Here is a 13,903-nt window from a genome sequence, read left to right as displayed (position 1 = left end):
GAGGTTCTTCCTCCAAATCTTTTCTCCCTCCCCTCCTAAAAGATACTGGGGCTCTCCAGGCAGGGACAACAAAGTCTCCTCTCTTCATGCTCTAGCCTCCAAAATACAGCCTGGGCTCTAGCTCCCAAGGTCTGAGGGGTAAAGGCACCAGGTGGTGGAGATGCGTGGGTCTCTGTCATCATTAAGCTCCTGACCAGGGGCTGGGATTCTGCCCTTCTATTCATCTAAACACCTCCTGAGCACCCTCCCCGCTCACCTCTTGGGCCATCTTTGCTGCCTGCAGATTCCTCCTGTAGAAAATCTCCTTGTAGCTATCCATCCAGACCTCAGCCAGGCGCACTTGGTTGCGAGCAATGACACTGATGCCCTTGGGGAAGGTGTGAGGGCTCTTGGTACGGAACACGTGGCCGACCACAGAGCAGGGGATGATCTCCAGTTGGCCCCCGCACTGCCACACCTGCCGTAAGAGGATATGGGATGGGGATTTCAGGGGGTGGGTGGGAAAACCTCCCCGGCAAGCAGCTCTGTTCCATTCCCAGGGTGCCAGACCCCAGGTCCACGGACTCAGGGAAATGCTGCGCTGCGCTCTCTCGCTGGAAAAAAAGACACTGACCAGGCTTCTTCCCAGGCCATAACTACACAGTCTCTGGCTCTCTGATGTTGGTTCACTCTGATTAAAGCAAACAGAAATGTGCAGGGTCCTGAGGGTTACCAGGGCCCACTTGGGAGAAAAGCCACTTGGCGAATTTTATGTGCATCTACCTACTGTGAGCTCTGGACACCTGGCTTTTTTTTTTTTTTTTTTTTTTTGCGGTACGCGGGCCTCTCACTGTTGTGGCCTCTCCCGTTGCGGAGCACAGGCTCCGGACGCGCATGCCCAGCGGCCATGGCTCACGGACCCAGCCGCTCCGCGGCATGTGGGATCCTCCCGGACCGGGGCACGAACCCACGTCCCCTGCATCGGCAGGCGGACTCTCAACCACTGCGCCACCAGGGAAGCCCCACCCGGCTTTTTGACCTGGAAATGTGATTTTATCAGCTCACGCAGGTGTTACTGGAAACTCAAGCTCCTCCAAATCGAGATCAACTTGTGACCTAATCAAAGCATCAATTCATTAATTCATAGCTACCATCAGGTGGCTTGTGGTCACCTGGACCTTCGGCACACTAGCTTCCTTGCAGAGAGACTGAACAGGGGTCAGAGGCTCATGGACGAGCCTAGGATCAGAACCATGGGAGTTATGGTGACTGAGCTGGTGACCCTCCTCTGTCAGAGGGCTGGTTTACGACATCCCTTCCACCTGTGTCTTCTCCTTTTTTCAGGTTTTAGATTGGGAGGTATGTTGTCATTCATTTTAGTATAGCAGCAACAGAAATACATAATCATAGCCGTAGTAACAGCAGGTATCAATGATGTGCTCGTATGTGCCAAGCACTGTGAGGGGTGACTTCATAAACAAGCTCATTCGCTTGTTAATTACTCTCCACTGGATGGGGATCTGTGTAGATTTCATGGAGAGGCAAGCTCTTCTTCCAACCTAATCCTGATTTTCCTTATTCCTGAAATCCCTCGGTTCTGGGGCCCACCAGAATTTGGCCATCATCTTCTCCTATGGTTATGAAGGGCTTGCTGAACAGAGGGGGAGGGAAACTCCTAAGGCTACCAAGGCGTGAGGTCTCTGACCTGGAAAGCAGAGCCTGATTTTTCCAGAAAAAGGATAGTGACTGCTTACTGACCTGTTCCACCTTCACCCTAACCCTTTTCCAACAGACATCATGAAAGATGTCACCAGTCCCCAGATGTCTGGTTCCTAGTACCTCTATTACCCCTTCCCTCTGAGGAGTTCTGCCCAGTAATTTGTTCTCAAGTTGTCCAATCCGACTCCCAAGCCCCTACAGCCATGGACAGGGAGGGGGCAGAGGGAAGGTGGGGCCATGACGGGAAACAGCCACCCTTCCAAGTTCAGCTGAAGAACTGATATCCCTGGCACTGCCTGAGAGACAGGTTCTCAGGCCGTCCCCTGGCCGTTGTGGTTCCCCCGCGAAGCCCTCTTCACTCTCACCCGGAAGGACATTTCCACGTTCTCCCCTCCCCAGATCTCCATCTGATTATCATAGGTACCGATGTGCTCAAAGTAGGACTTGGAGATGGAGAAGAGGCCACCAGCAAACGTCGGGGATCTGGAGAGACAGAGGGAGAAGCATGTGCATCTTCTGGGGGGAAGAGGGGCCAGAACCTGGCGTGGAAAGCTGTGACCTCACCGATGACGCCTCCTAAACTCCCTCCCTCCTCCTTTCCTCTCACCTGGGATATGCAGCCCCTCTTCCACTAGCTTATGCACTTAGCAAATGTTTATTGAGCTTTTATTATGTTCTCTTCACCTTCTAAGATCAGGTTGAGGAGAGATGTAATTATCATTACTCTCTTCTAAAAGGCATCCATTCACTCATTCATTCAACCAAGGATGTGTTACACACGGGCTTCCAGGGCCTGTGCTACGTGCTAGTCGTGCAGAGTAAAGAGAGACAGATCTTGTCCTCTGAGAGCTCAGTGTAGTAGCTGAGGGAAAAGCCACAATCGTTTGCTTTTTGGCAGCAAAGTTCCTAAAGCACAGTAGATACTCGGTTATCAGAAGCTATGTGAAATTGTTTTTGGACATCGGTGCTCCCAGAAACAGAGTAGGAAGCGAGGTGAAATTAAGCTCAACTTGAACTACAGGGAGCATTTGGGGGCTACAACAAGATTCTGGCTTTCAGACAAAGGCAGGGAGGCACAGACCCATGTTTAGATTAATTGACAAAAACATCTAGAACTTAGATACCACGTTGCTCATGAGAGGGGCTGGGCTAAGGGCTGGAGGCGGGGGTGGCAGACAGGGCAGGAGTGCACAGAGATCATTAGCTGTTGGCCTCTGTGCCACGCCAGGCTGGCTTGGATGGGGCTTTGCTGCCCTCGGTGGGTGGCTCCATGTGGCACAACCATGCAGAAACCTTCTCTGTCAGCCCAGAACCGGTCAAGGTGCTTCACACACAGCAGGGGCTCAATCAGTGTTCACTGGACTGACTGGTCAAGGCTATTACCCAGGACCTTGGCGTTACCCTATGGCTGTTGTCGTCACCCTGAAGTTGGCTCCTGCAGCCACTTTCTGGAAGGAATTTCGGTTGGGAAACCCTCAAGCTCAGGCAAGCTTTCTGTCACTGGTTGTGGCCTCTCCCAGGGGTTCTAAGCCAGCCCAAGTAAGGCCAGGAAAGCCTCAGAGAGTCCTGGGATTCTAGATGAGCATTCTGGAACTAACCTGCTGCTTCCTTTTTTAAAAAATAATTTTATTTATTTATTTGTTTTTGGCTGCATTGGGTCTTCGTTGCTGTGTGCGGGCTTTCTCTAGTTGTGACGAGCGGGGGCTACTCTTTGTGGCGGTGCGTGGGGCTTCTCATTGCGGTGGCTTCTTTTGTTTCAGAGCACGGGCTCTAGGTGCACAGGCTTCAGCAGTTGTGGCACATGGGCTCAGTGGTTGTGGCTCGTGGGCTCTAGAGCACAGGCTCAGTAGTTGTGGCGCACAGGCTTAGTTGCTCCGCGGCATGTGGGATCTTCCTGGACCAGGGATCGAACCCGTGTCCCCTGCATTGGCAGGTGGATTCTTAACCACTGTGCCACCGGGGAAGTCCCTAACCTGCTACTTCTTCAGGGTTCCCCCAACCTGGGCCTGTCTCTTGGCTTTGAGAGGTCCCTCTGACCAAGAAGCCACTGACAAATTATCTCTGAGGATAAACTCTACACGGGGAACTTCACTGCAGACCCACAACCAACAGGCAACCTCTGGAAACACTCTGCATTTCCTGGCCTGCTTCTCAGGGTCCCCTGGGCCCTCACCTCTCCTCCTGGCCTCCCGTTGACTTTGGGAATGGAGGAAGGGAGGGTGCTGCCTGCAGGCCTCCTGGTGGGTCCTATGCAAGTGCCTCAGGCAAGCCCTGCACACCACCAGGGCATTTGGACCAGGGAGCAAATTAATTCCTCAAACACTGGAGCTTTGTCTTCCAGCTGTATGGTCCTCGGACATCAGAGCGGGGGACGTCAGTGATGGGTGGGGGCCAGGTGCCCTGTCCCTGACTGTGCCACTGTGTGCCTGGCCCCCAGCTTGGGGGAAGGGGGTTTTGTTGATGTACATCTCAAACAAAAGACATCTATGAATCAAGCAGAGGGTCTATAGGGAGTTCTAATTTCTTTTCTCTCTCCTGCCTTCTCCTTTCCCCTCTGCCCCTTCTAAAGGACACAGAGCGGCTGGCTGTTCAGGACCGTGGGATTCCTTCCCGCGGCCCACCCGAGCCCTCCCTACTGAGGCTCTGGGCAGCATTTCTTAGGATTTGGGCATGTGCATGGGTAGAAAGCCTTCCCTTTTATCTCTGCTCACCGTATCCCCAAACTCTGCTTCCCTCTATCCCTGGTATATATATTTTGTTGACCCTTCAGTTTCCTGACCAGTATAGGAAAGCAATGGCACAGATGATCCGGAAGCAGAGGGTAGCTGAGACAGTTTAGCTGAGACGTCTGTGGTCTCTAACAACACCAACAGGCAATCTGGAGAGGGAGGGGCAGGGTGGGTGCGTGAGGGGAAGGCAAACCCAGCTGGGCAGCAAACAATGGATACACTTTCAAGCATCTGCCCTCTAGCTCAGGGGCTGGCAGACTGTGGCCTGTGGGCCAAAGCTGGCCTGGCTTTCTAAGGTTCTGGCAAAGAATGGTTTTTACATTTTGAAAGGGTTATTTTTTGTAGCTGGCAAAACCTAAAATATCTGCTATCTAGCCCTCTGCCCGAAAAAGTTCAGGGCAACTGCAACACACTGTAAACGGCAGGACATTTGTCTGTTTTCCTTTAATACGTTCTCAGTCTCTTCAAAGACGGTGACCTGGGTGCACACACCACCCCCTCTTATTATAATGGCTATTTTACAGTGGCCTCTACCCTCCATCTCTCTGAAAGCAGCAGTCACACCCTTCTACATGTAGGGAGGAATAAATGGGATAAGGTGTGGAAAGCCCTTAGCCCAGGGCCTGGCACACAGAAGGTGGTGAGTGAGAGCCAGCTGCTATGGTGAGAGGTAGGACAGAGCCATGATGGGGACACGGGCTTGGGGCCAGATTGGCGGGATGGGCATCCTGGGTCCACCGCTTTCTAGTGTATAGTCTGAGGCCAGCTGTCCATCACCAGGAGCCTCAGTTCTCACCTGCAAAGCAGGCTGATCACAGTACCTACCGCATAGGGGATGACGATTAAAGGCTAATCACAGTACCTACCGCATAGGGGATGACGATTAAAGGCTAATCACAGTACCTACCGCATAGGGGATGATGATTCAATACGTCAAGTGCTTCACAGAGCACCTCATAAATGCTGACCTGAGATGGCCCAGGTCCCCGGGACCATGGAGACCAGGATGTGGGCCCACCAGGCTTCAGTACTTACTTGATGGGGTAGGTCTCATCCTTGCGCCTCTGCTTCTCATGTGAAGGTATGGTCTCCCAGCCGAAAGTCAAGCTCCAGTCAAAGTTGCCACGACTCTGGACTCGGCCCCTCTGGACAGGCTTGGAGAACTCAAAAGTGTTCAGGTCGATAGTGACAATGTTGGGGCTCACTACCACCGTCTCGTCCTCGGCGATGCGAGCCAGGAGGGGCTCCAGCCAGCCATGGAAGCACTCACCTGCAGGTCGGCACCAGGAGACGTCAGTCAGGGTCCTGCCCACAGCTGAGCCCGTGCCCCCCACCAGCGGGGAGCCCCAGGATGACAAGCGCTCACTCCCTAGCTGTGGACAGGGAAGCACGTGCAAGCTCCACGGCCACAGAGAGTGGACAGAGATCTCCCAGGACCCTCCTACACCTGCCCTCTCCCCCCAAAAGAGGCAGAGGTGGCTTTGGAGGGGAGAATGGAGGTCTCAGGGGAGTAACATGGTGGACCCAAAGGCACAGGGAAGGCCCTGGAGGGGTGTCTTCAGGGTCTGTAGCCTATCCACTCAGTCGGCCCTCCCCACCCAAGTGTGGGTTTCACAGGGGGGTGTCCCCTCTCCCAGGGATCTCTGCACCTCACGCTTCAGCTCCAGTTGGAGAATAATCATCCCTTGGGGATTTTCGAGGAACTGCATGTATGACTTGATTTAGCCTTCATTTTGTTGGTGAGTAAGGTTGGCATCCTCACCCCACTTAACAGAAGAGAAAACTGAGGCCTGGTTAGTGGCAGGGCCAGGACGCAAATCTAGGCCTTCTGACTCCAAGGCTATAGCTTCTCAGAATTTGTATCACTGCTTTTAGGGAACATTTCTTTCCCTGACAATGGTGGGGAAGTGTTTTGCTTTGGGGCAAGAAGCAGGCCTTCCTGGCCCCATGTGGCCCTGCAGGAAAGTGACACGCCAACCAGTGCCCAGTGGCGACAGGAGGCGTCTCCGGGGGCTGGGCTCAGAGTGAGGTTCAGATGGTGGCGGGAGAGAGGAACGTCTGGGGCTCCAGAACACACTCCCAGCAACTGTGGGGTTGCCAGTTGTTTTTGGGGCTGTGGGTGCCTCCTGATAACCATCCTTGGCACTGGGGTGAGAAAGGGGTAGAAGCAGCTAGGGGAGTCCCAAGCCTGCTTCGATCCTGGGACAGCAGAGCTGAAGGTGCTCTGCTGAGGCCATGGTCCCAGCTCTTCCTTCTGCCAGGGAGGGAAGGGGGACAGAGCCAGGCCGGCCCTCTTCTACTCACAGTGGGCATCCAGGAAGGTGAGCACCTCCGCCTGGGCCACGCTGGCTCCCAGCAGCCGGGCGGTGATCAGCCCCTTCCGTTCCTCCTGCCGCACCACCTTCACCACCTGCAGCTGCTTCACATACTGTTCCAGCTGCTCCTTCAAGTACTCTGGAAGGGACAGGGTCATTGTCGCCAGCTCACCAGTTTGTTGCAAACCTAATCCCCCATGTGCACCAAGTCTGGGCGTTCTCAGGCCTCCAGCAGGCCTGCATTTTAACCCTCCCGCCCACACTGCATTGAGCAACTCCACAGAAGCCCAAGGTCGGGGGTGGTGGTGGAAGGACGAGGTCCCCTGTGTGGTCCCACTGCACGTGGTCGCCTTGCCAGGACATTCCACCGGCTCTGTTGGGACCATCCTGTGTCTGCGTACTGGGGCGCCTTCTCTAATGTCTGAGACAGGACCTCAGAGTTGTTTCTTTGGTCTCAAATCAAGTATCAACTTCTGACAAAGGCTCTCAGATGCCCCTCTTGGTCTCTGCACCCTCTCAGCCCCCATCTTTTCAGAGCTAGGCCTTGGGCCTCCCCTCCTTTCCACACCTGCAGGTTGTGGCAGTCATTTCTCCCTGTCTGAGTCCCTGTCTCCCAGGCTCTTCAGAGTAAGTCTGACAGGTAGAGCGGACACAAGTATTGATTTCCGGCTTCTGGGGCAGCAGCAAGAAGTCTTACTCTAATCCTCTTTTTTAAAACATAAATTTATTTATTTATTTTTGGCTGCATTGGATCTTCGTTGCTGCGCGTGGGGTTTCTCTAGTTGTGGCGAGTGGGGGCTGCTGTTCATTGCGGCGCGTGGGCTTCTCATTGTGGTGGCTTCTCTCGTTGCGGAGCACAGGCTCTAGGTGCGCGGGCTTCAGTAGTTGTGGTTCGTGGGCTCAGCAGTTGTGGCTCGCAGGCTCTAGAGCTCAGGCTTCAGTAGTTGCGGTGCACGGGCTTAGTTGCTCCGCGGCATGTGGGATCTTCCCGGACCAGGGCTCGAACCTGTGTCCCCTGCATTGGCAGGCGGATTTTTAACCACTGCGCCACCAGGGAAGTCCCTCTTCTAATCCTCTTTATTACCTCCTCTGCACATGGAATTCTTTAGGAAGATGAAAAGATGCTGAGCGGCTTTTTAATTACATTTAAAAACCATGTACCCAGCACCTCCATGAGCTAGGCACAGTGGTGTGCCTGGCCACCCAGGGAACGGGCCACGGCAGGGTAGGTGATGAGTGACCTGCTAGAGGTGGTGCAGGGCTGGGGGAGTCTCCAGGAGGGGCAACCATCCTGAATTGGAGGGGATGGGGAAAGCGCTTTGAAGGGAAGGGTATCTGCTGAGATCTCCAGCCCCTTCTGAGAGAGGGCTCACTTCATGACTCTTGTTATTAGTCGGAAATCCTCAGAGCATTAAATATAGCCCTATTCTGAAGCAATGCACCTTGGAACGTAGTCCAGATCTTAGTGATGTTTCAGTACCTGCTGTTTTGGTTTATCTGTGCCACTGTTCTGTTCCCCGCTGTGCAGAATGGAGTTGCCTGTGGTTTCAGAAGTGGCGGGGCGGGGCGGGTGTGGCAGCTGACTGTGTCCTTTCTCTTGAGGGCTGTGGAATCGGCCCAGAGCTTAGGCCTCGCTCTCAATGCAGTGTCACACAAACTGGGGTCCGAAGTCAGTTTTGTGGAGGCGTGACTGATCTCTCGCTCTACTCGTTTTGTTTTTCTTTTTGGCCACACCGCGTAGAATGCGGGATCTTAGTTCCCCCACCAGGGATGGAACCCGGGCCCCCTGCAGTGGAAACTCGGACTCTTAAGCACTGGACCGCCAGGGAAGTCACTCTCTCTCTACTTTGACACACTCACACACACACACACACACACAGCCCAAATACCTGAGCACTACTATGTGCCACTCATGGAACTAGGTGCTTCCATGTTGACTTTTTTTTGCTGTACGCGGGCCTCTCACTGTTGTGGCCTCTCCCGTTGCGGGGCACAGGCTCTGGACGCGCAGGCTCAGCGGCCATGGCTCACGGGCCCAGCTGCTCCGTGGCATGTGGGATCTTCCTGGACCGGGGCACGAACCCGCGTCCCCTGCATCGGCAGGTGGACTCTCAACCGCTGCGCCACCAGGGAAGCCCTTAACTTTCTTGTTTAATCTTCTCTGTGAAGATTAACGCGCTATGAAATAGGCAGTACTGTCCCCCGTGTTGATGAATCAAAATTAGCCTCATTTGGCCGCTTCAGCCCAGCACTCCCTTAGCAAACACCTGTGAACACGCTGCCAGGTGCCAGCCACCATCCTGGGCAGGGAGGCCGGGGTCTGGGTCCTGCCTTCACGGAGCTCCTAGGCTCATTCTCCAAGTACAGCCCCGAGTGCTGGCTCTAACAGGGAGGTGGGAGGATCCCCGTGCGCGAGTCCTACCTTCTCGGCGCGGCTGCCGGCGGACATTTCCCCTGAGAACATAACTGTGCTTACAGGAAGTTCATGGTGGTGGAGATAACCCAGGGACAAAACATCATAGGAAGTGGGTTTTGTGGTAAGAGCACGTCAAGCATTGAGCTGTGAATGTCAGGGCAGCCTGAGCTCTACAGAGCCCTTCCCCCACGCCTTCCCTCCAATCTCGGGGGGCTGGGTGGGACCTGGGAATTCTGCGTGTGAGCCTCAGGCCCTTTGATGGGGGTGCGATAGCTCTCCTAAGTCAGGCCCCTCCCTGCACCCACTGGACATAAACCCAAGAGCGGAGTGTAGCAGAGCCGAGTGTGGAAAGACAGACGGTCCCAACCGTTTTCCCTTATGTCCCCCAGACGAGACCCTCCTCGTTTAGGTTCAACACCACCCCACCCCAGCCCGGCTTCATTCCTCACGGCTGGAGTCTATGAGACTCCTGTGACCACCCCCCCCACACATGCCATACTCAGTGCCATGTCTGAAATACCATCTATATGCAGATGCTCCTGGGCCTCTTGTCCTGGCCTTGCCATCTTCACTTGGATGTCTAACAAAACCACAAACCTAACACGCCTGAAATGGTGCCGCAGATTTCTTCCCTACCTGCCCTCCCAGCCTCCCCCCATGTAAATACATGGTACCAGCATCCCTCCAGCTGCTCTAAACTAGGAATCGTGCTGGATTCTCCCCCTCACCCCCTCCACAAACAGTCCTTCAGCAAATATGGCCAGTTCTCTCTCTCCATCCCCACCGTCACTGCAGCAATCATGTCTTGAGTGGTCTCCCGGCCTCTACTCGACACTCCTCTTCCCAATCTATTCGTGACATTGCAGCCACAGTGAGTTCTCTCTTAAAAGTATAAATCACATCATGTCACCACGGTGGTTTAAAATTGCACTTAAAAAACGAATCCAAACAGTATGATGGTTCCTCAAAAAATTAAACAAAGAACTACCATATGATCCAGTAATTCCACTTCTGGGTATACAGCCAAAATAATTGAAAGCAGGGACTCAAAAAAATATTTGTACAGCCATGTTGATAGCAGCATTATTCACAATAGTCAAAAATGTGGAAACGATCCAAATGTCCATGGGTGGATGAATGAATAAACAAATGTGGTCTACACAAACAATGGGGCACTCAGCCTCAGAAAGGAAGCAAATTCTGACATGTGACAACATGGATGAACCTTGAAGACGTTATGCTAAGTGAAATAAGCCAGACTCAAAAGGTCACATACTGTACGATACCACCTATACAAGGTACCTCCAGTAGTCACATTCATAGAAAGTGGAATGGGGGTTGCCAGGGGTTGGGGGGCTAGGGAATGGGGAGTTATTGTTTAATGGGCATAGAGTTTCGATTTGGGAAGAGGAAAGAGTTCTGGTGATGGTTTCACCACAATGCGAATGTATTTAATGCCACTGATAGTACACTTAAAACCGGTTAAGATGGTAAATTTTATGTGTCTTTCACCACACACATTCAAAAATCTAAACACTACACTACTGCTTAAAAAGGTCTCGTGATTCAGTTCTGCTCACCTTTGTAAACTCACTTTGTATCAGTGCTGTTTCTGCTTCCTTGCTCGCTTCCCTGCAGCCATGCTGACCTTATTTCTGCCCCATTAACACATTAAGCCTCAGGGCCTTTGCACTGGCTGTTCCCTTTGTGGGGAGCATTCGGAGTAGCCTTTCTTGGCTACTCTGACTAAAAAAGCTGCCTAATTACTGAGTAGCCCATCACCTGCATTCTTATTTTTCTTCTAATTTAATTTCTTCATAGCACTTATTATTATCTGCGATTATTTATTTTCTGTCTTTCCCATTAAAAAAGTAAGCTCTAAAAAGACAGACACCTTGTTCAACTGTTCACTGTTATACCCCTGGAGCCTGCCCAGGGTCTGGTGCTCAGTAGGTACTGATAAATACTTATTAAGCACATCAGTGAACCGCCTTTATTTATGCTTCTCTTGTGGACTCTCCCTCTCTACTTTGGCTGCTGAAAAATCTAGAAAAGAGAAACAAAACAGAAAGCCCTTCTTGTAGGGAGGACTTCCTCTCTTAACTTTTCCTCTCTCGTTTTATGCTGTTTTCATTTCATGCCCATCTATACTCTAGCCAGCCTCAAATCGAACTGCAATGCGGAAATTTTTCTTGACTAATCCTTTTGCAAGGAGAACAGGAGAAAGGAACGAGTGTAACACCCTTTGGGCATATTCTACAATCCTCCTGCCCAGATGGAACATTTAGACACTGGCCTATATTTTCGAACCCAAATCAGGACTCATTATCGGCCTCTTTCCATCTCCAAGAGTGAGGATTAAACTGGCAGGTGAAACTGACATGCGGGAATAGAATTTCTTTATGGCGAAGAAAATATTGAATGGAAACTTTCCTAGAAAATCCAGGACATAGAGTTACTACAGAGACATCTTCCTATATTATAAAACAAGGAAAGAGGTAAGAGATAGCAGTAATAAAGCAACTTTACTTGTTAGAATAGACACTGGAAGTTGTAATTCAACTAGAATTGGAGGCTTTGAATAATTCCTAACTTGCATTACTGGTGTCTCTTAGGAGTTCAGGGGGCCACGAGAGGAACTGCCACTCACTTCAGTCCTGACTGGCCAGGGGAGATGGCAGTGGGGGAAATCGTGGGCTAATCCAAAGTGCTCCCAATGTCTCCTCCCCTGCGTTTCTCACAGTGTGTTTCCTGACTTCAGGAAACACACACCTCCTCTCCTTTCCTCTCCCTGCTGATTCCTCTTCCCTTCCTACAGCCCCTCTCCCAGGCCAACCCCGTCTCCCCACTCCTCCTCTCTCCTTGGGGAACTTGCTCACAGAGGATCCTATTCATATCTCGGCTCTCTGGGTCCTTGGTAAGTGTCTGATTTCCTCCCAACCATCTAGCGAATTCCCACAGGAGGGAGGCATATGTTCTCCTACTCAGCCTCCCTGCCAAGGGCAGGGAAGGGCTTTGGACAAGGGGTTGCCGTGTCTGGGGCATGGTAGACGGACAGGCTGTTGGGGGGGGGCCAGGTTTTAGGAGCTTGTGGAATGTGCCAGACCAAGAGTGGCCCTCGGCTGCTGACCTGGCCATGCAGGAGGGAAGTCTGTGCCTGGGGACGGACTGTGAAGTGGGAAAGAAAAAGTTCCCCAGCCTGGCACAGGGCCTCTTTCTGATACCCGCCCCCCAGTATCACATGCCCGTACACTTGTGGTCAAACCGTGCTGCCGGGCACCTGGATAGGAGGACAGAGAGCAAAGACATTGAATTTCAGCAGAGACACGGCCATTGTTTGTGTGTGTGCATAATGAGAGCCAGGTGATCTGATCAAATGGTCAAACGTGTGGGAAATTTTATCCCACCGTGGACTGCAGAGACTTCTGACCATGGATCTGAGGGTTTTTTCTTTCTTTGCTGAACTGAACATTGCTGAAAGTACCTCTAGAGTCCCAAAGCCCTCAAGGTAGGGTGGTTCATCCCGGGGTCCACAAATTCCCTGGAATTACAGGCACAAATGTGGGTCTGTGCACACTAGTGGCAGCTGTGCACGGTTCTAGAGAGAGGGGCATAGATTTTAACAGGTTGTCAAAGGAGGCCAGGACCCAGGAAACTAAGAATGGCTGGTTTCGGTTTTTCAGGCAGGTGATTCCGAGATGCTGGAGTTGACTGTATGAGAGAGTCCAGGGCAACAAGGGAGAGGCCACCAGAAGGAACCGGAACAGGTCGGGTGGCCCGAAAGGGGCAGGCTCTTTGCCAAGCCCATCTTACTAGGCACAGGCCACTCTGCCCTTTCAAAGCTGTCCGTGGCGGCCTGGCACTACGTCACTGGCTGGCCTCGTCAGAGGAACTGCCCAGCTGTGCCTTAGGGATGTACGCAATTCTGAGTGACAAGCTGAAACTGTTTAGAGCTTCCACCACATGGGACTCAAGGGAAGAAGCTTCTGAGGGATGGGCCGCTCAGGGTTGTGGGGAGAAGGGTTATGAGAGAGCCCAGTTTGAGAGGAAGGGCAGCTGATGCATTGGTTTCCACTCCTCACAAACAACCTGCTGCTACTGAGATTCCTCAAAGGCCATTCTCAAGCCCCAACCCTCTCCGCCAAACTCCCTGCCCTCCCTTTCCAGAAGCTAATCTCTCTGCTCCTTATCTACCAGACCCTTTCACTGCATCCCTCGTACTTGCCTGCTTTTGTTTTCTAAGTGCTGCCAGGTGTCTGTCCTTCCCAGGAAAATGTGAGCTCCCTGAACAAATGGACCAACAGTGCCCATACTCAGCTTCTCCTCGCACTGCCCTCCGCGGCCCTAGTCCTCTTACCCAGAGGGCAGGAGGGGGCTGGGGGAGAGGAGGGGGCGTCAGCAGCTCCACTGGAGGGGCCGCACATTTCCTGCCCTCGATACGGGAGCATGGGCACAGGAAGCCAACCCGGGAGAGCCCCAGCCCCCACGCGCCACCTGGGAGGAGGGCTCAGCTCCTGGAGGACCCCAGTCTACCGATGCATGGATCCCGCAGTCCCTTTCCTAGTTCTGGCCTCGGCATCCCATGCTCAAGTGATTTATGAACTTCCTCTCTGGACTCGGGGTCCTCTTCCTCTCCTGACAATTACCCTCCCCAAAGCTGCCATCCTTCTGAGATAAGGTCACCCTCCAGCTTAAGCACCTTCAATGATACCTCGTTTTATTTTTCCCCCCCAGATAAATACTTT

The 13,903-nt window shown here is 52.7% G+C and overlaps 1 protein-coding gene across 4 annotated transcripts in view; it reads right to left on the bottom strand.

Moving 5' to 3' along the window:
* The window catches only part of GALNT6 (polypeptide N-acetylgalactosaminyltransferase 6), a 35,250-nt gene that overhangs the window by 5,279 nt on the left and 16,068 nt on the right, over window positions 1-13,903 (bottom strand). For all 4 annotated transcript variants that reach the window (XM_073788665.1, XM_033866708.2, XM_033866707.2 and 1 more), the window contains 4 exons: window positions 6,732-6,881; window positions 5,463-5,697; window positions 2,064-2,181; window positions 257-457 (listed from right to left, as the gene is read on the bottom strand). In XM_073788665.1, the coding sequence (XP_073644766.1) occupies window positions 257-457; window positions 2,064-2,181; window positions 5,463-5,697; window positions 6,732-6,881 (704 nt within the window). The remainder of the gene's footprint in view (window positions 1-256; window positions 458-2,063; window positions 2,182-5,462; window positions 5,698-6,731; window positions 6,882-13,903) is intronic.

Source organism: Tursiops truncatus, chromosome 11 (genome assembly GCF_011762595.2).
Source record: "Tursiops truncatus isolate mTurTru1 chromosome 11, mTurTru1.mat.Y, whole genome shotgun sequence".
Classification (NCBI taxonomy): domain Eukaryota; kingdom Metazoa; phylum Chordata; class Mammalia; order Artiodactyla; family Delphinidae; genus Tursiops; species Tursiops truncatus.
The sequence above is the reverse complement of the archived record's forward strand: the minus strand, read 5'-3'. Positions and strand labels throughout refer to the sequence as shown.